The following is a 27,500-nucleotide window of genomic DNA, read 5'->3' as shown; positions in this document are numbered from 1 at the left end:
GGCCCCTCGCGGGGCGGGCGTTGGAGAGGCCAGCGCTCCCAGCGCGGCGGGCTTGGCGCCTCGGCCGCCTCCCTCCGCCTTCACCCACAGACCGCGCGGGAGGATGAACCTGGAGCGGCTGAGGAAGCGGGTGCGGCAGTACATCGACCAGGTGAGGCGCGGGGGGAGCGACCGTCGGTGCGGGGTCAGCTGGGGAAGGGGCGGTTGGCCCGCTGGCTCTCCCCGAGGGGAAGCCCCTCTCGGCCCGGCTACCGGGCGGAGGGAGGCCCGGGGAGCAGGGGCAGCACGTGCCAGCCTCTGTGGCTGGGGAGGGGGAGTTAATTTTCAAATAATGCCCCGTTTCCCGTGGAAAATGAGGGAGCGGGAGTGGCAGGGGAGTGCGGCGGGCCGGAAGCGCCGCCTGCGTGGTCTCCGCTGGGGGCTGGGGCGTGTGGCCTCCGCGTAGCGTGAGGGGGGGATTTTCGTGGCTCCTTCCTCGTTTTGGGGAGGAGGGAAGCCCGCGGTGGGAGGAGTAGGGCTGGGGTGTAGCGAAGGCATGTTCGCAGGATCCCTCCCTCAGGGGTTGTGCAAGTAAAATAAAATGTATTGCTCCCGTGAGACCCCACCTGCCGTGCTGCGTCCAGCTCTGGGGGCCCCAACATAAGAAGGACATGGACCTGTTGGAGGGAGCCCAGAGGAGGGCCACGAAGATGATCAGAGGGCTGGAGCACCTCTCCTGTGAAGACAGGCTGAGAGAGTTGGGGCTGTTTAGCCTGGAGAAGAGAAGGCTCTGGGAAGACCTTCTAGCAGCCTTCCAGTACCTGAAGGGGGCCTACAGGAAAGCTGGAGAGGGACTTTTTACAAGGGCATGTGGTGATAGCACAAGGGGGAATGGTTTTAAACTGAAAGAGGGTAGATTTAGATTAGATATTAGGAAGAAATTCTTTCCTGTGAGGGTGGTGAGACACTGGCACAGGTTGCCCAGAGAAGCTGTGGATGGCCCCCTCCCTGGCAATGTTTAAGGCCAGATTGGATGGGGCTTTGAGCAACCTGGTCTAGTGGAAAGGTGTCCCTGCCCATGGCAGGGGGGTTGGAACTATATAATCTTTAAGGTCCCTTCCATCCCAAACCATTCTATGATTCTAGTTGGGCCATGCTTACCTGGTGATTCTGGATGCCCATCGTACTGACCTGCGACGCTGCAAACTGCTATTAGAAAGGCAGGCTTGTTTTCATTTGTTGATGGATTCAGCAATTATGTTGCTGCAGGGCAAACAAAAAAAAAAGCCACAACAGGAAATATGCATTAATAAATTAGATTAAGTATAGCATGAAACTGCTGTGCTCTATTTCTAGTTCAAAGACTTCGTAGTGGCATCGCTACTGAGAGACGCCCATTCCTTTGGTTAGCATGAACATTTGTGTGTGTGGCCAGCAAGTCTGACCAGAAGATTGATTGAGGACCTAAGTTAATTTGGTGGATTTTATTGTTTTGTTTTGCAGTATTCATTTGAGTTAAACTGGTTCACCCACCTGCTTCACCATACAGCTATACAGACACTTGTGTAGTTCTTAGGAAGGGATGTCGGGAGGAACGTGAGGCTGCTGTTTTGTGTGATATAGTTAGCTTTTGGCGCTGTAGAACTGCTCAACAGAAGTTGCATAGAGCCTTGTAGGCCTGGACTATGCCCTTATTTTGTGGTGTTGAGAGACTTATTTAAACCTCAGTTCTTGTAGACAGCTATTGCATATGTGGGGTTTTGGTTGTTTTTTTGGTGGGGTTTTGTTATTGTTTTTTTTTTTCCTGGGAGTGCAGAGTGAAACCAGACTATGCTCTTGGCAAATTTGCTGGGCATTCTTAATCCCCACCAAGTAGTAAATGTGGGAGCACAGGTGACCACTTAGGTGATGGAGTGTTGTGCTTTGTGATGACTAGACTACCATCAATGTGTGTTATGGAAAAGTCTGACAAACCTCTACTCCAAAAGCATAAAACAAGTCTCTAAGATTGTAAACAAACTCCACAAGTGTAATGTTGCAGGAAAGCGAAAAAGTGATCAAGGCTTTTTTAGTATTATTTTAGTATTATTGCAATGGCAGGATATCTGTTAAATGTCCAGCAGATCCTGAGAAGCATATTATGCCTAATAGCATGGAGAAGGATAAAAAGGAACAACAGTAGCCCCTGTTGATCTTCTTGGAGAATAATCCCAGCCAGTTCCATGAGGTTTTGCCTCGCACCCCAGATCTGATGGCAACCTTATCTGAGTTAGTGGGGTATACCTGCAAACTCTGTTTCTGTTGGTTCTCTAGTCACCACCAGTCTTCTCTGTTCAATCTGCTTCTCCTGAACTGAAGACTTAGAAGTGAAACTGTGTATCCAAAGATAAGTGGAAATTCACACAGGCACTATGATTTGCTTGAGGTTAAAGCATCTAGACTGGAGAATGAAAATTTCTTAATCGTCAATGGTGCTGCTGAAGCTTCCTGAAGTAATTTATATGACCTTTTTTAATACAGTGTTCTTCTAAAATGTAGCATTTATTTTAACTGGAAGGAGGGGATTCTTCCTACTTTTTCAGTGATGAACTAATGACCTATTGCCATACTTATGTAGTGCATACCTTTTGGTCAAAGATACCTGCATTTTATTGAAAATAAACGAACAGCCCCACCACAAATTACTTTTTTATATCCTTTAGAAGTTACAGTACTGGCCCTTTTAAACTGCATTTTGAACTTATAAAGATCTCAAATGTGAATCACCGTTCATTAGAGACCACATGTATGAGATATTAAATGTGTGTGATGTACAATATATTTCAAAATCATCCAGGAAAGCTAACCCCAAATAAACACTAATTATTTCTATCATGCATTTACAGCAGCAGTATCAAAGTGCCCTGTTTTGGGCAGACAAAGTAGCCTCACTGTCTCATGGTAAGTAGTTGCTTTTTACATTGTTTTTCATTAACTTCTTTCTGATGGTGTTCTGTTTTGGTTTTGTTGAGTTTTTATTAAGGCTATGTGTCTAAATGTTGAAGTTTTGAATTTGGTGTAAGTGCTTTTCTGTGATCTTTGGAATGCCATTTTTCCAAATAGAGCAGGGCCAATCTTCCTTCCTGTTTGAACTTTGTGTTAAAATTAATGTTTGGCCAAACCTTAAAGCTTGCCTACCTTGAGAGACAAAAAAAAAGAGAGAGCTATGAGAGACAATGGCTGTTTCCTACAGGTTTCACTGTTGCTCTGGGTGACAAGTAGAATGCAGGTCTACAGAGTGAGTTGGTGCTGGTAGCCTACGTCTGCCTACAGCCATGGTCCATTTACACTTCTTAAAATGATTCTAGGGGCTTGATGCCACAAAAACTTTGATTGCCAATAAAGTAGGAGAGTACTAAGCTATGCTTCTGCAATCATAACTTCAAGCTGCAGAAGTCTAATGCTTTCACTTTCACTGTTGTTAGGTTCCTGCTGATCTTTAAACTTAAAATCTGATTATTTTTTCATTTTAATATCTCACTGATAGATATTATAAGTTGTTTATACATATATATAAAAATATATATATAAAAAAATAAAACTTTGCAACTCAGGATGCTAGAATAGGGGAAAAATACTTTTCTAGTGAAGCAAAAGTGAATATTCTGTATGAAAGTGTTTAAAGGTATAAATTAATTATATTTATATATTAAATTATATATTTATTAAATATATTTATTAAGTTAATTATAAATTCGTTCTTTTATTTTAGAGGAACCACAAGATATCTACTGGTTGGCCCAATGTCTTTACCTAACAGCTCAGTATCATAGGGCAGCACATGCCCTTCGATCGCGTAAGCTGGATAAGGTAGGTCATTTTAGTCAAAGACTTACTACTGTCATTCCACTTTTAAACCTCTGCAGCTAACCCCAGTGACTTTTTCACCATCGTGGTGTAGTTTATCTGAATCATCTATAGCCCGTTGTTCAATCGGCCAGATTGAAAGTCTTGTCCCCGGATAGGGTCAGAGACAAGAGAAGGGGTCCAAGGATGTAACTGCAGCAGATATGGGAAGGTGTAGTGTCATTTCAGGTGTAGTTGTTTAAATTGTCCTCCCACTCTGCTAATAAGTGGTGAAGGCAAGAGTGAAGCAAGTGTCCTTTGAGAGTTTAATAGTAGAGAAAGTGTTACAGACTTAGTCGTTTTGGTCAGGAAAGATTTTTGGAGGTGAAAAGATGAAGAAGCCTGAAAAACTGAAAAAGGAGAGAGCAAAATAGAGTCTAGCAGTATAAGTAAACATTCTCTCTCTTTATAACTGACATGTATGAAACTTCTCTTTCAGTTATATGAAGCATGTCGCTACCTTGCAGCTAGATGTCATGTAAGTACATGTTTTAACCTCTATTGGAAACAAACCAAAGTAAATAAAAGATGCATCTTGGGAAGATTAGGTACCTGAGACGCAATGTAGATATCTGTGTTCATTGGAATAACAGATTTAAATTTTGTGACAGTTTATTTCATTCTTTAGCCTTCAGTATGGTTGCTGGAGTATCTATAGTGGTACTATTCTGAAGAAATCCAACTGACCCCTTTTTCCAGGAGAGAAAATACTCCTCTAATATTTTGTGGGGAACGAATGTGAACCATTCTTTCTTCATGCTTACATTTTTAATTGCTTGGTTGTTGTCTGACCATAGGAGATGCAATTTATGGTTGTATAAATATAGTTAGCAGCTTTATACTTCTGTGTGAAATATGATACATAAATAGTAAAATGCAGTGCTTTCACAGGAAAACTGAATCAATTGGTAGATTAAATATAGACATTTGAAATAGAATCATGTGCTGCTTATAGAATAAGATCATTGTATTTTATTCAAACCTGTATTAACTATTTTTAGAAGCATATCTGCTTCTGTGATTGCATAATGCTGAATAATAGATTTTTCTGTAGGCGTCAATTTTATATATTTTTTTTGTGTTACAGATGACTAGTAAAATAGTTGGTTGCAATTGTAAAATGATATATATCCAAATAAGAATATGCGTGCATGAAAAACCTGCTGATAAGTACTGGTTGTTATAATCTGTGCCTTTGAAATGTGACACCGTGTTTATTGGTGCTTTAAGTACAGATGTTTCAAATCCCAACCTTGTTTTTTACATGCACATGTTTGGCTAGTATGCTGCAAAAGAACATCAACAGGCCCTGGATATTCTTGATATGGAGGAGCCAATCAACAAAAGACTTTTTGAAAAGTACTTGAAGGACGAAAGTGGATTGAAAGACTCTACCACAGACTGGGAGATGTCACAATCCTCTGTAAGTGACATTTTTTTAAACAAATGTTTTTGTAACAGAAAAAAAATGTGTGAAGTCAGACAGTGATTGTACAGCTGTATGAATCTGACACTCTGTGTTTAAGCTTTCTCTTTTGGATAACATAATTTACAAAAATATTGGATTGTTCTCCTTTCAGTCAGTAGTCATGTGTTAGCTTGCCTGTATGAAAATAACTTGGTTAGCAAAAATGAAGAGTGCTTTTCAACAACTTCCTGTAAATTTTTTGCAGATACTTTGCAGGAAGTTCATGATCTAGCATTGGTTTTTAGAGTCTTTTAGCTCTATGCTGCAATTTCAGTCTTGATAATGGAAACTAACATTTCTTTCAATTGGGCTACAGGTTCTGGGATAACAAAGACAGTTTTCTTCTCCAGTTATTTTTAATGAAATATTTTCTTAATCACTCAAGTGTTGTTCTCAGTGGGACATTTTTTTATCACACTTGAAAATTACGTGATGTGAATGTAACGTTTTTGAAGCTCAGTGAAAAAATTCTTTATAGGCACAGTGTTAAAAGGGATCGGTGCCACACGGAGGCTGAAGAGTCTATGAAGAGTCTTTAATTTCGGAGTTATCAATTTAAGTTTATTAGCTGAAACTACAGTGAAGGTGATTGACAAACAGCATTTTCCCTATAAGACTGAAGTAGCAAAATGGGTTAAATTGTTGATGTCAGCTGATTTTGAATGCTGGTATTAATGGGCTTAAGGGAGAAATGGATTAGACAGTTACTGGGGTGCATCTTAATGGGAACGTTTGAGTGACCACTGCAAGCAAAGGAAGAAGTCCTCAGCTTTGACTGTTCATTCTTGCTCCCTGTTTCATGGTGCTGGGGCGCAGGTGTTTGGGTGGCTGATCGTTGAACTCAATTGGGAAATTATTTTGACTGAAAAATAACCCAGCCAAAAAACTTGTCTTCATCAGTCCTTACCTTCACAAATGCTTGTGATAATATAGTTCACTAATGCAAAGATGGGTTTGGTTTGCCAAAGGAGAGAACTACTGAAGTGGGTTCTGCTACAAGAAATTTTAGATCAAACTCCTCTCTAGGAATGCAGCTTTTTCAAATTTCATTTGTTTAGTTTGCACAGACACTAGTTCCAGAGTAAGAATGAGTGGTCTCCGAGATGGTAACAGTATTACCAGTTTAGTAACCCCCTGGGGTTTATTAGTTGTTAATGCAGCTATATTGTTTCTAGAGTGTGTGCTCCTGAGAGAATTGGTCTGTCTGGTTAGTCTGATGATACAGATGCATAACGTATTAACTTTCTCCAAGTAACTTGCGGACACTTCTATGGCCTTCTGGCTGAATTGAACACCCATCTATGGAGTTTTGAAAGAACATGTTAGTTATTAGACATCTTAGCACAACTTTAACTATGGTAATAATGATCTTTCACTACTTTCATTTCTGAAACATCTATGTTTTAGATTGAAAAGAAGAATATATTTTTCTGCTTAAGTTGTTGAGTCCATTGATTTGACCTTTTTCATCTCTGCTGCGGTCATTCTGGTCGTGCATGAAATATGTGATTTAATAGTCAACAAAGAAGTGAATTGCCCTTGGAACTATTCCCCTATATTGAGTATGAAGGGAATTTAGCATAATTAGCTTACAACTCAATGTCAGAGAGCTGGATGCTGGAAGCAGAAAAGATAAACTCTGTCCTCCTCCTACTTATTTCAAGCATGTGTTTGTTTGGCAGTAGATAACCTGACAGAGCATTCATTTGATTTTTTTTTAAAGATAGTAGAGACTATTTTATTTAAAGACAGCACTAGAAAACCAGGTTCCATCATACATGAAATGCTTTTTACTTTTCAGGGAGCCCATTTGATTTGAGCTCAAAACCAAATTGCAAACATTGATTCAGTCTTTGACCTGCAGCCCTGCTTTTCCACCAGATCAAGAGCTCTATATGCCTTCTGCGAGGGAAGATCTATGATGCTTTGGATAATAGAACCCTAGCAACATACAGCTACAAAGAGGCCTTGAAGCTTGATGTTTACTGCTTTGAAGCATTTGATCTTTTAACATCGCACCATATGCTGACGGCACAAGAAGGTCTGGATAGCAGTATTTCTCAAATACAAGTAAAACTTAGCTGCTTTCTCAATATGTCTTTTTCCTGGATAAAAATTAAAGCAGTACTGCAAGTAACAAACTTCAAAATGTTAAGAATAGAAAATGTATGAAATGAGTGAAAAGTATAATCTGCTCAAATTTACATTTGACCTTTATTTTTCAGTCTTGCAGTGCTAAGAATTAAAAGAAGCAAAGTAACCCAGCTGTCCTGTTTGTTAGATCCAGAAGCTCCCACGCTCTTTGCCCAGCCTAAACAATGTTTTTCCTGTGTTCTCAACTTCACAGGCTTTGAATCCATGAAGCCCTACTGGTGTTTGCTTACTTATAGTAGGCATTGCTTAATATAGCATTCTGAGTGACAAAATTTGACATGTAGAGTAAATAAAAATAGTGACGTGTTATGTCATCTTTATTAAATTTTATTTTAAAGTGTAGAAGGAAAAACTAAGAATTCAACCATTAATTTCTATAATTAGTAGTATTATCTGGTTTAGTATATCTGTATTGTTATCTTCCTTGTAGTTTCGGGATAAGCATCATAAAATTCTTTGCATCTCTAAGTTCTTAAAATGTTGGATCTTGCTATTTCTTCTGTAATATGACCACTTCAATTTTTTTTTTTTTAATTCACATAGAAAAAGAACTTCTTGAATCTCTACCTCTTAGCAGACAATGTACAGAAGAAGAACAAGAATTGCTTCACTTTTTATTTGAGAATAAATTGAAAAAGGTAAACCCCAAAACTGACTAAAAAGCTGGATATTTAAAGTCTTGACTTAAGATGTAAATTTTCTTGGATTCCATTTATTCTGAACATTGGAATAAAAAGGGCTTTGTAGTTTTGGTTATTTCAAAATTTATGATGCAGTAGATACCACTTTATGGGAGTAGTATAATAGTTTTGTGTAAACTTATTTTCTGGTGTGGTGACAAGTTGAAATTCTGATAATTTTTTTTTTTTTTTTAGCTTTATTTCTTGGCAAACTTCTAGGTGGGGAAAAAGAACATTAATAATGTAGGCAAAATGTCAGTTACCTGAAAATACTAGGATACAGAAACATTATTGCAGACTAGTTCTTCCAAAGATAATGTGAGAGCACTGGAATCCAACTGTATATTGCTCAGTATTGATTTCTACAGCCTACACGTAAGATATTGACACTGGCAAGCATCTTTCATGTTCTAAATGAGCTTTTAAGTACATTATAAAGAACCATTTTACCAAATACATGTTTTATGGCCTTTCAGTTTAAAACTAAGAATTTTAAGAAGCTTATTTCTTCTTAAATATTCTTTTAGAACTAAAAATATTACTACTTATACCATCTGATTTTAGATTGGTTGTTGTTTCTTTTGTCTTTCAGTATAATAAACCCAGTGAAACACTGATTCCTGAATCAGTAGATGGTCTTCAGGAAAACCTGGATGTGGTAGTATCCTTAGCTGAAAGACATTATTATAACTGTGATTTCAAAATGTGTTACAAGCTTACTTCGGTGTAAGTATACAAAGCAACTCTTAGGGTTTTTTCTCATATGGTGAAGTATAATAATTATGCCTGGACTTACAGCGAATATCATTGTTCAATGCATTGACATACATAACAATTTGATACAAAGTTTCAGGTATTTAAAATGTGTAGTTTGTGTCTAGCAAGGCACATTATTTTTGTCACATGTAGCAGAAGTATCCAAAGCAAACTCCAGTTAACCAGCGCTGTGCTGCACTTCCCTTCATTCGTCCTCTTCCTTACTCTGCTGCTTTCAGTTTTGTGTGTTCTCTACCTACTTCTTGTTTGGCCTTCAGAACGAACGGGTTTGGATCAGTTGGTTAGTTAGGCAGTATGATTTCTCTTATTTTTAAAAGTTATGTTAATTTTGATGTGCCAAGTATTGTGTCTCAGTTGTTACCTAGCCCGGGCATACACTGCTGCTCAGCTGGCAGATAGGTCAGAACAGCAACGTGGATTGCTTCCCAACTACTGTAAATGTGAACACATGGTTGTGGAGCTGTTTTTTCTGCTGGCCTGACAACTACCTTCTTAAGAAAACTGTATTTTTGTGTATGTACTGCAGAGTCTCTGAGTATTAGTAGTATAAAATAGAAGGTTTTTTGGTTTGTGGTTTTTGTTGTTTGTTTGTTTGTTTGTTTTTATAGTACAGCTTTTTCTTAGCTGAAGCAAGCCATGATTCTTTTAGAATATCCCATGGAACCCAGTACAGGCAAGATTTTTGGGAAGGCTGTAGAGAATGCTGACAGTTACGGTGAATTTAAACATCTGAGTAAAATCACGATCCTGTTGAAATGAATTACTCCAATTAAGTCAATAAAATTATACTATTGCATCTTTGTTTCTGAAACTTAATTGCCACATCTTGTCTAGCAGAAAGGGGCAGGAGTAAATGTCTCTTGAGGAGGAGACTCTCACAGATGCTAGAGCTTGGAAATGAGAGTCTGAGAAGCCCATATAACTTCAAAGTTTTAGACTCTCCTCAAGAGACCATTTGATGTCTTGTTTATATGTTCTTTTATACTTTTCATTTGAAATACCTTGAGCTATTTAATAATGTCAACTAAACTTGTAACTGTTTCAAGGTGTACTTCTCAGACAATGGAGTCATAATGTTGTGCTTCTGATTTAAGAGAGTCTCTGAATAGATTTCCAGACATCTTTTTTTTTTCTCTGCTTAGTTTACCAAATGCCAACGCTTACAAAAAGGACGCATGCCTACAAGCCAGTGTCCTGCATGCAGTCTGTTGTCTGTGAGATTGTCTCACATTTCTAAACGCCACAGGAAATAAAAACATAAAACTGAGCTAAGTGTGTTTACTGAGGCATACTGCTTAGTGTTACGCTCAGAAAGCCTAGGACTATTGCTTGAAATTTACTGTCAAACATACGGAAAAGATGAACAGAAATGTTGCTTGCTGTTTGCTGGTTAAATTTGAAGTGCCTGCAAATCAATGTGTATTGAATTCTGTTTTTCTGATTGTATATTCAGCTCACTAGGATTTTCTGTTATCCTCTTCTGTTAAGCAAAATTAATAGTTATTTTTCTGGTCTTAAGATAACATTTATTATGCTGTTAATAGTTACCTTCTAGTCACAAATAGTCTTCTGATGCCTAAAGTGGTAATTAACTGGAACATTGCTTACAGCATTGCTTATAACCCATTAAAATTTTTGAAATGTGCATTGCAGGGGTTTTTTTTATTTATTTTTTTTAGAGTGATGGAAAAAGATCCTTTCCATGCAAATTGTTTACCTGTGCATATAGGGACACTTGTGGAGCTTAATAAAGCAAATGGTAAGAAACACAACATTTAATATGAGTCAAAAGAAGATTGTAAAGCTTCAATTTTAAAAAAGAATTAAGGATGCCAAGAAACCCCCTTATATACCATTTTAAAAATTACATATATTTTTCCTCCTACCTGCAGTTTCAAGAAAACAGTGGTAACTGGCAAAGAAGGGAGTTTCAGAGCTGACAGCAGGATGGGAGGGAGTGGTTGTGCAAAGAGTCTTTATTCATACATGATCATGAGTGTCACTGTCTTTTAACCACTGGGCTATGTAGCCAGAAAGTTAGTGAGCTAATGAGTGCTTAATTTCTGCTGTTTGATTTCTGTTTTGAGGTGGTCTTCCTAGAGTATCTAGGTGTACTTTTTCTGCTCAACAATGGAATAAAATATATTAATTTAAATTAGAAGGAACTCTTCAGCAGTGTGTATGCTTAGGTGGACATGCTTTTTCCATATTAGAAAAAATTCTAGACTTTCCTTGCCTCTGCTGCTGTGAAAGTCTTTTTTTTAGTTCAAACAAGTTAATAATCATGCAGCACCTTTGTTGGAATTACAAGAGCAGCTTACTTGCAGCTGGGATGGCTTTTTCTCATTTCAGACTGCATATAAACATCCAAATCAAGTGAGGAGCTTGAATGTCTTTAAAAGCAATTGGAAATACAATAAGGAGCTCATATGATTTGCAGTCTCTCAAAGGATGGTGCATTGTATGTACACAAATAGGTCATTAGGTGTACTAGTACTTCTCAGTGTTTAGTAAATGTGCTTTTCAATTACTCTACAGTTAACTACATCTGAAAACGTGGCCAGTACTCTGATTTTTCTTCTAATTCTGCCTTGAGAAGCATTTTGTAAATAAGTTGGTATTTTGTAAGCCAGTTTTCATATTTGATTTTTCTGAAGCCAAGAATTTATGCAAAGTACTCCAGGACAAACTCATCAATTTAAAAGCACTATACTCTGAAGAAATAGAAATTTTATGTATCATGATGCTATTTCTTTTGAAATTGCATAGGCAGTAGAATTGTTATCCTGTATCTGATTACTTCTGCTGTTATTAGAAAATCTGTAGTAAGTTATTCTAATAACTAGAATTATTATTTTTATTAGAAAAGTAATCACTTAGAATTATTCCATATAATATAATAATTTATTTGCTTTTGTCCTATTTTCAGCATATTAATGCACAGGACTCTACTTAGAAATTGATCTAGCCAGTATGTTATACCTTTTAGATGTGGGAAGTTAATAGTGTTTTACCTTGACAAGATACATTCAAGTGTAATACTACAGGCATTTATTTTGGTGTATGTTAATGACCTAAGTTGTTGCAGAATTCTTAAGGGGTGGGATGTATAGCTGCTTATTTATGTGCTGTGAAGACTTATGCGTTGGGTTTTTCTTTTTTAGTTAATTGCAAAACTGAATCTATTTTGAGGCAGTTTAAAGCATTACCACTAAATAGAAAACATTTTTTGTTCACTTGTGCATTAATAACCTTAGATGTTCTGGATATTTTGTATAGAAAGCTAGAGGGCTTGAAACATCTTAATGTTTTAGCATGTTTTCATTTTCTTTTCTTGTTTTTTTTTTTTTTCCCCCCTGTGTAGAGCTTTTCTATCTTTCTCACAAACTGGTGGACTTGTACCCAAATAATCCTGTAAGTTGTTCTAAGCCTTCATTACCAGGGAGTTTTTCCTAGGTGAAAGCACCTAGAAGTTGTAATGTAATAGTCAGTTTGAGCAACAGAGTTCAAAATCTGTTTCTGGATAGAGCTAGTAAAAGTGGTTCACTCCTTTTATTTTCTATGCATTGTAATTTTCTTATACCGACGTTCTGTTTTTAAAACAAAGTACCTATAAAATATATTCAATGTGAGGTATTCACTTTGAATAATAATGTAAAACAAATGCTAGAGTAATAAATGTATATGCCTCTCTGAGCAACCTTTTCTGATGTTTAATCACCTTCATAGTGAAAATTGGTTTCCTTTTACTCAGTCTGAATTTCCCATGTTGCAACTTGTACCCGTCGCCTCCCCTCCTATCACTGCACCTCTGAGAAGAGTCTGGCTCTGTCTTCTGTATTCCCTACCATTAGATAATTGAAGACAGCAATAAGCTTTCCACTTAGCTCTCTCTTAAAGAGACTGAACAAACCCAGTTAGAGAGGTACATGCCAGCAGTTCTAGCTTGTCTGTAATATCAAATAATTCAAAAAGCTGATTGTGATTTCAGTAAAGATGTTCCTAACTTTTCTAATTATAATTTCTTCCTCTGTTTTGCATCACCTACGGTGATGTTTCGCTAAAATCAATGTGATATATCTAATAATATTCTATTTCGATTTTAATGTGTAGGTATCATGGTTTGCTGTAGGATGCTACTATCTCATGGTTGGCCACAAAAATGAACATGCCAGAAGATATCTCAGGTAATTTTTTTTTTTCCAGTTTTCTTTAGTGAATCTGTTGCTCAATTTCTAAATAAATATTTAATGTTCGTGATTGTAAGCTCATAAAGTAAACAGAAGCCTCGATAAACTGGTTACTACTAAAATATTACTTTAGTTCACACTTTTTTTTGGTATAGCAGTTTAGACCTCAACCTTCTAGATACTTTAAATATGACATACAGACTTATGTGGAATCTCTTTTGGCAGTCACCTTCCTGTTATGGGCAGCTGTAGTCCCTGCATTCGCTCATGCTGCCAAGCTGACTACAGCTAGTCAATCAAGCCTCAGTTCTTAGCTTAAGGGCACTCAGGCATTCTCCCAGCTTCAGGTTTCATATCTTAAAGGAAAGAGTTAGATGGAAAATTCTGACATTTGGCTGTCTAGTTCTTTCTTTGCACAAGCAGCCTTGGACATTTTAGGTTGATCAGTCAGTCCAATGCTCTTTCCTGTAGGTCTTCTGTATGTGTATTGATTGTCAGCACTGGGGAGCAGGACCTTGCTGTGAAGTAGGGTGTTTGTTTTGATGCTGTAAGCTTAAATTGAGAAGGCTTAAATCAACCTGTAAGGCTTTCATTTTTCTTCTCAAGGCCTTTATAGACAATGTATGTAAAGATGGGTGAGTAATTTAGACTGCTTAAATGCCTGGTTATTATGAGTAAACTATTTAAATTCCTGACAAATACCAGTGTGAAATTCTTCAAGAAGCTGTCCTGAGTGACGTAGGTGGTTTTGGTGGTGAAATAAAGAACATCTCTTAAATCTGCAAGCATCCCTAGGCAGGAAGGGTCTGTAGATGTGTTAGGTTAAAAAACAAACCTAAACAAAATATCAGAATTCAGGATAAGTTCTGGCAGAGGGAAAAGGTCTGGTAAAAGTGAAATAGTACCAAGATGCTACGAGGCTAGGGACAACTGTGGGCTAGGCAGTATTTTTAGAAAAGGATCTGGAGATACCATGGATGAAAACACAAGCTCCCATATTGTTGCTTTGCAGTCACAGGACATCATGCTGAACAGGGTAGAAGGCACAGCTGGGCAGTGCCCAGTAGCATGTAAGGGAAGTATCATTCTGGCTGCTTCAGAAGGAGCTATCTGCATCCTTCACATCTTGCACAGAGGCTTTCCTCATCTCAGCACCAATGAGGAAAACATTTGTGATGGAACATAATCCATCTTTTATAACAATAAGAAAGCTGTATTGTAACGTGTCACTGTTGACAAGTCAACATATGTGGAGAATTCAAGATGGATGTGAGACATTGGAATTGAATTCAAGAGAAGGCAGTAAACAAGCATGCTGGAGAAGGTGGACAATGAGGAATGTTTTTGAAGTGATTGAAGCTGTCTAGGATGTAGAATGGGAAGATGCAAATAGTCAAGTATGTAAAGTTTTGTCCCAGGAGAGAGAAAACAAACTGTTCTCTAGGAGAAATAATGAGTTTAACTGTGACAAACAAGATTTAGATTAAATGTTAGGAAAAAATGAAGTGTTTAAGGATAGTTAAGCAATAGAATACTTGTGAAATGTGTAGGATTTCCATGTCAGAAGCTTTTAAGAAAAGATTGGGCACATCTGTCATGAGCTGTTTAGTTATGAATGCCCCTGTCTTCAGACTGAGAAAACACCCTACAGAGCTTTCTAATGTTCCTGTCACGTCCATCTTTCTGTAAAGACTCCAGGTTGCAGTCTTGATGCTCAGGTTGCAGTCTTCAGCTCAGGACTTGAGTGACATTTTGTATACTTCTCTGATGCATGGCAACTGTATGCAATGTGGCAAATAAATACTCTTGTCTTCATTAAGGCTAGTACAATTATATGGCAAAATTTCAACAGAGTTCAATCTGAGAATTCATTTGGTATTTTCTTATCCTGCTTGTGAAACTTAGGTTCACTAGAATATATTTATTTTGAAATGTATAGCTAGAATTTTGCAAGACATTATGAGTCAATACTAACTTTTTCTGTATTTTGGCCAATTCACCTATTATATCATTGTTCATTGTACAGTGAATTCTTGAAAATGTGTGATAAAGTGCTAAACAGTTCGTTGAACTTTTAAACTTTGTTTACCACTGGTCATTACAGAAGATTATCTTAACAGATACCTAACTATGTGGCATAGCATTGCTATGTAAGTAGTCATCTGAAGGAGATGAAATTTAGTTTCAGATGTGTTTGCTTGTGACCTGCTCTTGTTTTTAGCAAAGCTACTACACTTGAGAGAACCTATGGACCTGCATGGATAGCATATGGACATTCATTTGCAGTTGAGAGTGAGCATGACCAAGCAATGGCTGCATACTTCACAGCTGCACAGCTCATGAAAGGGTATGTCAAAAATGTCATATTCAGAAAAATTAAAATTAATCCATAAATAGTGGATTTGCAACATACCATTTGCAACAATTATCTGGTACAGAACAAAGGAGGAAAAAAAAACAATTTCATCATCTGCATTTGACTGCATTATTGGTACTTGATTATTGTTGTGATTTTTTTTTTTTAAAGTTCTAAATTCAAGATTTATATTTAGGTAACCTATGTTCTACTTGAAAGTTCTCTGAAATTTGTGAATTGTGTTTGTCACAGAATCATAGAATGTTAGGGGTTGGAAGGGACCTCTGAAGATCATAAACTGCTGTATAGTAATATCTTGAACAGCTGTCTCATGCTGTGGAGAAGGCTGTAAAATGAGCAGTGGACTAATCGTCACATTGTATATAAAACTGTTGTATTTGGTTGTAGTTATTGGTAAATGTAATCCCTTTATTATTACTTCTTCCATATTCCATTTGTAAGTGAAATGTAGGAAGGATACTAGGGGAAAAAAAAACCCTCAGAACTAACTTAAGCCCTGAGGAAATACATGTAATTCCAGAGCAAGTTACAATTATGTATTGGTGTTCAAATTCTTGTCAATAACTAACAAAGATATAAAGTCTTTTTAGCTGCCCCTTAGGTTAATAGTCCATTTAAATCAGCTTTTTACTTGAATGTACATAAACATATGCAAACACAGTTGGCTTTTCTTTATAGTTTGCGATGCCATTCCTGATCTAAGTGCATGATAATTTTTTTTTTATAGGTGTCATTTGCCAATGCTCTATATTGGACTGGAATATGGTTTGACCAACAACTCAAAGTTAGCTGAGAGGTTTTTCAGCCAAGCTTTAAGCATTGCACCTGAAGATCCTTTTGTTATGCATGAAGTTGGAGTGGTTGCATTTCAAAATGGAGAGTAAGCTTGCAAAATGAGATTAAATACAATCTTAAACATGGATTGTTCTGAAGTGTAATGTGCCAGTATACCTACTAAAGTACTTATATTGAGCTATAGAATACAAAGTTTCTTTTGGTTCTAGCTTAGATGGTGTTTACCTTAAACCCTTGCTTTCTACATTGTTCTTCCTTGTTTAAGATTGAACAAGGACAGAATTTAATGCTTGAGGAACATGTAGAGGTCGATTATCATCTTGTGTGTGCCTGTCATTGGGTAGTTGCATGCCTTGAAAAGGCATCTGTCTGCACACGCAAGTGCACGCATGCTATAAAATTTTGTACAGCAAAACACTTTGTCATCTTAGGAGGTTCCAAATATATTCTGAAAAAAACTAACAGGTAAAAGAACTGTTTAGTGAATATTCTTGGTTTGCTTCTGATTTTTTAACTTTGTGTTGTTAGCTCTTAGGAGCACATGCAAAATATAGCCAAACATAAATTACTGGTTTTTACAGCTGATTTCACTCATATGACGAAATAATGTCAAAGAACTGTTCCTTGTAATATAGTTTTCTCATACTGCTATGAAAACGCTTCACTAATTCACTTTTCTTTCCCCCCACCCCCTCAATTCTTAGCTGGAAAACTGCAGAAAAGTGGTTTCTCGATGCACTGGAAAAAATCAAAGCTATTGGAAATGAGGTATTTTTCCTAATAACATGCGCAGCCATAAATTTGTAAAACTTCAGGAAATTCTTTAATATCTTCTGACAAAATATGTTGTGCTTATTTTAAGGTAGAAGCAATACAATATAAATTTGACTTTAAAACTTGGGGCATCTACTTGTATATGTTGGGTTTTTAGATGAGAATCATCACACCTTATCTTCAATGCTACAGGAAAAGGCAAAAAGTATGTTCTTGTATGAAATTAAAAGAAAATAAACGTTGACTGGAGAGTGGAAGCCAGGTCTCATTCTCAGTCTTGGGTCTTAGTAGACCAATAGTTCTTGACCTGTGGGTGGAACTGGATACACTGGGTGTGAAGATGGTTTCTGCCACCTTAAGTGTTAGCCATTTCTTGAATGACTTCCACTTTTGTTGGGACAGAATCCTGTAGGTATGAATTTGTTTTCTTTCTACCAGATAGAGCCACTGTGTGGGAAAGGGCCCAGGGAAAGTAATCAAAATAATCACTGGCAAAAAGTTTCTCAGGAAATGTGCTTGTAGTTCTAGTGCTTTTGTGAATCAAAAGTCAGCTGTTACAACCCTGATTCCTCAAACGCTGGAACACACAAATGAGTTAGTTAGTACCTATTGGCAGTACCGTTTATTTTATTTGTGTGTTGTCATCTTGTCTATATAAACACATTGTACTAGAGTAACTTAAGATGCCTCAATGAAAGTAGTACCACCTTGTGACAGGGTAATTTTGAATTTTAAGATAGGTTTTCTCTGTTTCTAACTTAAATTTAGTTAATGAGGACACCACCTTCTGCTGCTATAATTGTTAACATGGCATCTCCTATCAAGACAATGAAATCACTTCTAGAACAAAATAAACCTTCTATAAAGAGGAAACCACTGAAAAATCTATAACCTTCATGTGGACAAGGCACACATTTACTAAAACAAACTGCACGGATACTAATTTATACGCTCACCAATATATGAGCAGGGTTGTTCTGTTTTAGTTAAAGCTGTATTGTTGTTCACGCGAATGCCACAAACTTTGTAGATCAGGCTTAAACTTATGCATATGGCTAAATTCTTTTATGTGTGGCATTTTTCTTGTTTATTGAGAAGTACTAAATATCAACATATCTATAAACACATACATGGAAGTTTAGAATTAGAGTGGGAAACACCTAAAATAAGTAGAGATACAGAGATACTCTTAGGTTGTTATAAATCGCAAATTCGTAATGCAATCAAGTCCAAATAATTTTTAATTTAATAAAAAGTGTTTTAAGGATTTTGTTGGCTCAGGTTGTCTTCTGTGTGCCTCATAAATGAACTAATTTATTTAGAGCAGATGAAGTTAGACTGTGGAGAAGACAGTAAAAAGACCTTCATTTTTTGATTATTTTACAAACACCTGATTTGGGTGGTCTTCCGTGCTCCTAGGCTGAAGGACTTGACATGATTTTAAAGTAGAAAACAAATTTGGTATGGTTTGCATCCAAGTTTTACTAACACTGACCCTTTAAAGAAATTTAATTGGGTTTGGGGAATAGAAAAATTAGACAAATGAGTTACTGAATAAATGTTTTGAGCTTAAATGTGTATTTTGAAAAGAATTGAAAATGCTTATGATATTTTTCTTGGTCATGAATGAATGAATTGTTGTGTTCGTTTGTATGTTTGGTTATGTTTGGTTTTTTTTAAGTAGACAAAATTCAGTTACAGTCTGGGAAGCTGCAGTTATTTGAATTGTTGCATTATTTTGCAGGTAACAGTTGATAAGTGGGAGCCTTTACTGAACAACTTAGGACATGTCTGCAGAAAACTCAAGTAAGCAGAGACTACTGGAACTACATTTATCTGAAATACTGCACAAATGTGTTTTTCAGGGCCTACTTCTCATTTATATCACTATTATGTACCAGATGAGGTCATTGTAGAAGCACCTTATAAGAACAAGATTCCCTAAATCAGCTTGTTAATGTAAATACATTTATCCCTTATATCCAGTTTACTACACGCAAGTTAAAGTACTTAATGTGAAAGCCTTTCCTTAACTATTGATTCTTATTAGATAGATAGATAGAAATTTGGTCGTAGGCTTTTAGATCCTTTTATGGTCTGAAGTCTAACTGGCTGCTGTCCCAGTCTTGACATACTTGAATATGTCCACTGATTTAGTTAAAATAAAGGTGGGTTTGTGACGATTAATTGCTTGGATCAGTGCTTACGTTTTTTTCTTGAAGTGAAATATTCAGTGACATTAACACAGCAATAAAATATTACTTTGTTTTTTCAGAACAGAACTATTTCATATTTTATTTCATATTTCCATTCTAGGAAGAGAAAAAGATAGTGCAGAGTACATATGCAAGCTTTAACGGTTTTAACATAGATAAATGTTTTCTCATTAATTACCTTAATCTGATTTTAACCAGTATTTTCTTTTGTTTAATCAGTACCATATACTTTTTTTTAGTGTCATAGTTTTAATTGTTCAATTGGTGTATACTGTAATTTTTGTTTGAAAGCTGCCAATGAGAATGTGATTATGGTAGATAGAAGTTGTACTTCTACCAAAGCTCTGGCTTTGGTAGTAATTGCTTTGTGCTTGAATTGCCAGTTAGTCTTCATTTTCATTATGAAATAAGGATGTATAATAGTTACCTCTTCTGCCAAGATCAAACAAAAGGCACTGCTTCTGGAATCTATTCATGAGTATAATTGCAGGGTTTTTTCCAAATACTTGTTTCAGTTGTAATTCCTTTTATCTTTTTTTAATTTCTACAATAAGTTAGTAACCGCTTACATCACACTTAGGGCAACTTGCATTGTAGTATTTGTTCACGTTCAGAAAGCCAACCTAATGTATTTCTGCATCCTTGTAAACCATCCTTCAAGAAAATCAAGTTGAGAATTTAGGCAGCTGTACATGTGCTTTGACAACTTAAAAAATTCTGTAATAACTAATTTATAATACACGCTGTTGCTATTATGAAAAACCGTACTGGATATATGTCTACTCAGTAGCATTATGTGGTTGAAATTTGAAAGCAGCATATTAAAATACAGTGGTAGTTAATTGGAAAGGTAAATACTATGAGTGAAAATAAAATTCAAGTCATGGGAAAGTTTCATGCAACAAGCAAACAGCTGCATCATTTTTCTGCCTCAGTTGTTACTTAATGCCCTCTAATAAGTTCATGTGTTGCTGTTTGCATAATTTCATTATAACTATAGACATTAAAATTTCTTCTGAATAGACAGTTGCTATCTATCTTTCACAACTTGGTACTAGGATGTCAAATGTGACAATTTAATTTTTCAGAGTAATGCCATAATGTACATTTAATCCTTCTTTTACAAAGTAACAAATGCAATAAGCAGTCTAATTAATGGATAATTTTCAAATAAAGGGTGGCTGGTATTTGAAAAAAATTATGGATATGTGTAAATCTTCTTTTCTGACAGAGATGGTAGAAAAATGGAAGTGGCAAAAGTACCAGTGTATGTAGCGCTTAAGGACTGTGAAATTTCTGCCCAGAGAGCTTTTCTCACTTTCAACAATGACTGATTTAGTCTGGTGTATCTCCTTCTCTCCCCTGGGGAGGAAAATGAAAGCTACAGAAAGCAAGCTAATGTTACAATGAGCAGCATTAACCATCTAAGGCAATTTACCCTATCAAATTGCTAAGATCATCTCCAAATGGGGCCTAGCTGTAGGCAGCTGTTGTGCTACATAAGGGGAACAATGATTCCTCAATTACATTGAGGAGGAAAATTGTTAACATCCATGAGTCTTTTGTGCATTCTGTTATGTTCAGAGTACGAAGCAATAATTTTTAAGTTCTTGCAGGGTTGTGTGCCACTGAGCTAAGGAAAATATCGATATAATACTGCAAAAACACCTTTCACCCTGAAGCTTACTAATAGATCTTCTGTATTTAACCCTAACAGGAAATATGAAGAAGCACTGGAATACCATCGCCAGGCTCTTGTGTTAATTCCTCAAAACGCTTCTACTTACTCTGCCATTGGCTACATCCACAGTCTAATGGGCAATTTTGAAAGCGCAATCGACTATTTTCATACGGTATGTAACTGGCTTAAATTAAGGTGCTGGTCACAGATTCTGTTATTTACTGTTTCACTCTGTTTTGGTTTTGGAATAGCGAACCAGCATTTTATCCAGCCTCCAAATTAGTGTTTGTTTTATAATATTAAAATTTTGTGAAAAATCTTCCTAAGTTTTCTGTTGATTAGGTAAAAAATGGCCACTTTGCAAAACTTAGTACTTGGATCCTTCTTTGTTATAAACTAATTGAATATTATAATTGTCAAATATATTTTATGTACATAAATTTCTCATGCAGCTGAAACGATTTATAATACTTCCAACCTATGCCTTGAAGTAGAAATTTTACAGCAAGTGCCACATTTAAAGATAGCGATTTTCTGTTGTCTCAGATTTATCTTTATTATATTATACTTGTATATTATTATTGCAGGACAGTTTTGGTGATTTCATGTTTTCAGAGTAACAGTGAATTTTCCTCAGTTGAATTTTCAGCATTCAAGTTGATTGGCTTGAATTTAGCTGCAGTTCTGTTTACCTAGAAGCTTGTACTACGTACGTTTACTTGTAATTTAAGCATGTCTCAATCTATTTCGTTATAGATTGTAGCTTAGCTATACAAAATTAACTTCCTCACAGGTTTTATAGTCATTATTTTAGTAGTGTGTTATACTTCATGATTTGTGAATGATTCTCTGTCTGTATACATACCCTCTTCTGGTTTTGTTTTTGTGCTGTGCTTGCTTACTACTTCAGCCAGTTCATATGACAATATTGTTTTGGTTGTGCAATGTTTTGCTTTACAGTGAAGACTATGCTCCCGTAGCATTGTCGAGCAACAAAACAACAAACTCAGAACCATCATGGACTTAAGATGTAAATGGTTTTATTTGCTACTGAATACTTTTTATTGTTTGTGGGGTTTGTTGTTTTTTTTTTTAATAGGCCCTTGGTCTTAGGAGGGATGACACATTTTCTGTCACGATGCTTGGACATTGCATAGAAATGTACATTGGTGATTCTGAAGCCTATATTGGTAAGTCTTTCACTTACGTGACTCTTAGTCATTGAGTCCTTTGAGAGGAGTCTTATTCTTACATCAAGAAAGACTGTCTACCATTACCTAGTGTCCTGGTTTGGCCCAAACCAGGCCAATTAGTCTTAAAGAAACCAAGGTCACTGCTAAATTCCTCACTGCTTATGAGTGAAGAGCCGAAAGGGGGTCACACCTGCAGGGAGGAGCAGACAGGGCAGGTGACCCAAGATTGACCAACAAGGTATTCCATCCCACACACGTCATTCTCACTTTCCTATTTATCACTAACCCACTGCCTCCTGGAGGTGGGGCCCAGGAGGGAGGGGCCCTCCTGTCTCCCACTGATTGGTACCAGCTTTGCCAATTCTCCAGTTAAAAGCCTGCAGGTGTGATGGCAGGGGAGCTACTGCATTTTCCCCTCTGCCCGTGCTGGGGGGGAGCAACTCTGCCTGAGGAGGATTTCCAAGCTCTCAATCTTGGCTTTGTATATATTTGTATATATTTGATTATTTCTCTTATTATTATACTCTTTTTCATTATTATAGTTTATTAAAACTGTTTTAACTTTCCAACCCATAAGTCTCTCTCCCTTTTCCCTTTCCCTTCAGGTGCGGGGTGGGGAGGGTTAACAGAGAGCATCTGTCACAGGTTTAATAGCCAGCCCAGCTTTAAACCGTGACACCTAGTTAACATACAGAGTAGAGTATGTTTTGTTTGTTTTTTTGTTGGTTTTATTTTTTAAATGGCTAAACGGGTCAGAACTTATCAGCAATTGCAGATGACAACTGTTTTTTGTAAGCATCATTACAGTAAATTCTTATTGGTATAAAGAAAGGAAACACTTTGCCATTGGAGGTGGTGATGGTTTCTTGTGGCAGCTTAGAAACCCAAGGGAATGAGGAAAAAATTAAATAGAAATATGGAGTTAGAAAATCGGAGGACTTTATTTCAGTGAATGCTGCTGTAGAGACATGTGGGCAAGGCATTTTCACCATGTCAAAACTCTGCTCTGTGGAGACAGGATAAATTCTTCTGCCTCCAAAAATAGAGCTTTGCATATGGTAAGAAAAAATGCTTCACAACAATAATACATTATGTTGCCATAGTTTGAAATAGTCTGTGAAAGCTTTCTGTCCCCAAAAAAACTTTATAGTTACATATTTCTGCTTCATTGAATTTAGTGGTTTATCTGTAGTGAACACAGTTGATGTCCTGTCAAGCATGTTAATGAGACTGGAGCCATAAAAGCCATCTGCGTGCTCTATTGCTTTTCCTGCAGATTTTTCACACAAGTGAAGCAGATGTTTCTTCTCAATATTGTCTTGCTCCATGTGTACTCAGTTAACACATCTGGAAGAACCACGCAGCTGTGTGATATGCATTAATGCAAACCATGCTCTGTGTAACAAAAAAAGCCTCTTAGATAATTGGGAAGAGAATTGGCAATTACTTCTAATAACAGACTTTTGAATCTGAGTTGTACTTCTTATATTGTGCTTTTTTTCAAAAAGGAGTCTGCTGGATTTGTTCAGAACAACTCTATTCAACTTCAGTCATTAAGCAGCAACAGCTCCCTGCTGGTCTGAAAGCAGAGAATCATAGTAGTTTCTGTATGATAGTTTCTTTGAGATACATTTTTGGGAGTGTTCACTTGGAATAAACTAATGGTTTGACTGTTTTCCTAGGAACGGAGATCAAAGACAAATTAAGATGTTATGACTTTGATGTACACACAATGAAGACATTAAAGAACATAATTTCACCTCCCTGGGATTTCAGAGAATTCGACATAGAAAGACAAACTCTGGATGAAAGTGGCATAGTAACATTAGAGACATCACATCAAAGGAAAAGTACAGATACCAGTCGCCCATTGGAAGAAACATTTGAGATTGAAATGAATGAAAGTGATATGATGTTAGAAACATCAATGTCAGACCATAGTACGTGACCATAAATGCTGTTAGAGAGCTCATTTTGTCTAAGTGTAATATGTTTGTTTTAGCTTTTTTGTTACAGTGTTACACTGTCAAGAATTTGCTATTTTTATATGAATTCAAACTACTACTCTGTACTTAACACCGGAGAAATAATGCTTGCCTTAAGGATGATTAAAAAGTATACATGATGGACTATTTCTACAAAATTAATCATACATGATGAAGTAAAAAACAAATTCACTTTTTTTTTAAAAAACTGTTTACTGACCCATGTGTCTGCCATCAGTAAGATTGTGAAGGTTTAAAAATAGTACTTAACATGGAACCATTTGCAGTGTTGTTAAATGGAATAGCCAGTCTAATATAGTATTATTTTGGCATCTGAGTTTTCATCCTGTCTGTGAGGAGTGCTTTCTTAGCAAATAGACCAAAAAAGTCTGTGAAGTTTTATACTTGCTACTTTATAACTATGTATTCCTTTAAGGAGCAATTTGAATGGTTTTCCATCATTTGACTCGAATTTGGCGTACCTTAAATTGCTGACAAAGCTTTAAATTAACGAAGTGACATGCTTTGTCATCATACTTTCTCCTAGTTAATTCATTTCAGTTCTTTATCATTATTCTGTATTGTATTACTGAAAGATCATTTAAGAACTGTTTCTGGTAAGCTGACTAGTCAACAAACTTGAATGGTGTAAACATTAAGATAAATCAGTCTTACCTGCAATGAGTGTTACAATGAAGCTGTAAGCCACAGTGTAGTACTGTAGGGACCACAGTAACTCTCTTTACACGTAGTTGTTTCGTCAATGCAAAGGATTAACTGAATAATACACGTACACAGTTTTTACAAGTCTCTAAAGTGTGGTATTTTTAAATGTCATTGGTTCACTGAAAAATGAAGAAGTAAAGCATATGCCTCTGTGAGTCCGTTAGATTGAGAGGGCACAGAGTAAATGCACGCAGACCGATATGATCGTTAAGCAGATCTCATTTATTTACGTATCTGAGGGTACATTTATACTATTCTATTGAGGGTACTTTTATACTATTCTATTTTTGTACACGCTCTGTGTACATGTTATTTCTATTATGATTGGTTAGTATGCTTTGTTCACACGCCTCTATATTAGTTCTGATTGGCTTATGCTAAAAAGTTATATCTTGCAGGTGCAGCATTCTTTCTTATTTTTCAACTTCCCTATATCTTATTTTTCTCATAGCCAAGGTCCTCAACTTCCCCCATATCTTGTTGGTCTCATAGCCAAGGCCCTTGTTCTGTATTATGATTGGCTAGTTCATCACCACCCCATTACCACCCCCTGGACATGCCTGGACATAGCTCGTTCAGTACGTGACCATTGTCCCGTGGGAACCCCACAAATCCCCCTTTTTGTTTTTGAACGAGCTATGTCCTGTCTCATCCTTTTTGTCGTTGTTTCTTACTTAAACCCGGTTCCCTGTGTCTCACAGAGCCCGGTCAGAGAATCCCAGCCTTGGTTACCCATAAATCCTGCTCTCTGCTGTTGTGCCAAAAAGGCTGTATCGACCATTCGTTGCACAGTTTTCTGCAAACATGCAAACAAACAGGGTAACACAAGTAGGATAATGCCTATTATAAACATTCCCATAAGTAGACTCTATCTACAAAACATGCAGTTTGCTTCAGAACATACTGTTATTCTCTGTTATTCTAGCTGAAAGGAAAATTATTGACAGGAAAGCTGATTCTGTGTAAAGGTAACACAGAACAGGCCTTTTAGAGCCTACTCTGAGGCCTACTCTTGCTAAAAGGTTGCTAAACCATCTGGTACCAATTTCCCCCTTTGGAAGTAGTTAGATTTATTATCTCACTACTTCCATATACTTTTCTCAATGATTGTCTTAACACAACCCACGCAAATCCCTATGATAACTATAATCACAACTACATAAACTATTCCCTCTAACAATGTGACTAACCATCCTTTTAGAGACAATCCACCTCATTCTTGCAGGATTTTGTTGAGCCAGTTATTTCCTGCTGCATCCCTGATTGCCCTGCTGTCTTCTGCTACTCTCTGTCAGATCTCCGGATCTAAATTCCACCTCCACATACGGTTTAATACACTTGATCGGAAACCACCGTACTCCTGTGCCTGTAAAGACAGAAGCATAACCTTGACCCATTAGTAATAGTTCCCCTGGTCCCAACCACTCGTTAGTACCTGGTTCCCTATACCACACTTTGCCTTTGTTTTTCACATAGCTTGCTCCCTGTCGAACTGCCTCCCAATGTATTACAATTGGGGGTCGCTCCTTATCTCCTGCTAAAGTTAAATGGTTAAGTACATAAACAGCTTTTGCAAGTCTCTCAGAAGGTTCAGTCACCTCTTCCCCTTTTTGTTTTTGCAGAAGCTGTTTCAATGTACTATGAGCACGTTCCACAATCGCCTGACCCGTAGGTGAATGAGGAATCCCAGTGACATGTGTAATACCCCATAGTTGATAAAATTGACGAAAAATCTGTGAACAGTATGCTGGTCCATTATCAGTCTTAAGTTGTTGTGGAACCCCAAGACTCGCAAAGCAAGTAAATGTCGTTTGACATGACGACCTGTTTCCACAGTTTCTGCTGTTGCCCATATTACATGTGAAAATGTATCAACAGATACATGAACATATTTGAGCCTTCCAAATTCTGCAATGTGAGTAACATCCATTTGCCACAGTTGCAACGCACTCAGTCCTCGAGGATTTACCCCTATTCCAATTTCCATGCCAGTTTTCTGACAACTAGGACAAGCACTGACCAATTCGTGTGCTTGTGCCATGGTGAGGTGAAATTGTTTCACTAGCATTTTCGCTGATTGATGAAAGAATTGATGGGATAGGCGCGCTTGTTCAAATAAATTTGGTGATACATGTGTATAGGACACAAGTGTGTCTCCTTTATTGTTTCCAATGCTCAAATCTTGATCAAATTGATGACTACGAATGTGAGTGACAACATAAGGTATCTCTCTGAGGTTTATTGCCTGATGCAGCTGTAGCAAAATGGTATAAAGTCGTATATTCTTCACTGGTCGTATAAAAGCTCTTTCAATTCGATTTACAATGCCTGCTGCATAAAGAGAGTCTGTTACAATATTTACAGGTAAGTCCTTCCATTTTATAAAGACCTGGTATATTGCAAAAAGTTCAAGTGTCTGCAATGAGTCCTCAGTTTGTCCTGAGAACTTGCAATGTGTCCATTGTCCATCCTCTTGCCAGGTAATAACTGCTGAATGTGATCGCTTTCCTGCATCAGTAAAAACAGTTAGTCCAGGCACAGGTATCTCTGATCTGATAGGTCTTTCTTCCCAGTCCTGTTTGCAAATAAACTGTAGCTTTTTATCTTTTGGCAAATGTGT

The 27,500-nt window shown here is 37.0% G+C and overlaps 1 protein-coding gene across 2 annotated transcripts; it reads left to right on the top strand.

Annotated features, from left to right (window-relative positions):
• On the top strand, positions 1-27,159 carry CDC16 (cell division cycle 16). 2 transcript variants are annotated; one of them, XM_068425368.1, is made up of 19 exons: positions 1-151; positions 2,865-2,919; positions 3,731-3,828; positions 4,304-4,342; positions 5,147-5,287; positions 7,214-7,373; positions 8,030-8,124; positions 8,759-8,892; positions 10,623-10,702; positions 12,308-12,357; positions 13,057-13,130; positions 15,355-15,480; positions 16,238-16,390; positions 17,010-17,073; positions 18,824-18,885; positions 21,013-21,148; positions 22,076-22,166; positions 23,852-24,109; positions 26,503-27,159. In XM_068425368.1, exons 1-19 carry the CDS (start codon positions 104-106, stop codon positions 26,550-26,552), a joined length of 1,914 nt encoding a protein of 637 aa, XP_068281469.1. In that variant the 5' UTR covers positions 1-103; the 3' UTR covers positions 26,553-27,159. The 2 variants fall into 2 exon arrangements, with proteins under 2 accessions (XP_068281469.1, XP_068281470.1); XM_068425369.1 differs by lacking the exon at positions 26,503-27,159 and having other exon boundaries at positions 23,852-24,961.
• Positions 27,160-27,500: the final 341 nt, after the last annotated feature.

Source organism: Nyctibius grandis, chromosome 2 (genome assembly GCF_013368605.1).
Source record: "Nyctibius grandis isolate bNycGra1 chromosome 2, bNycGra1.pri, whole genome shotgun sequence".
Taxonomy (NCBI): domain Eukaryota; kingdom Metazoa; phylum Chordata; class Aves; order Nyctibiiformes; family Nyctibiidae; genus Nyctibius; species Nyctibius grandis.
The sequence above is the reverse complement of the archived record's forward strand: the minus strand, read 5'-3'. Positions and strand labels throughout refer to the sequence as shown.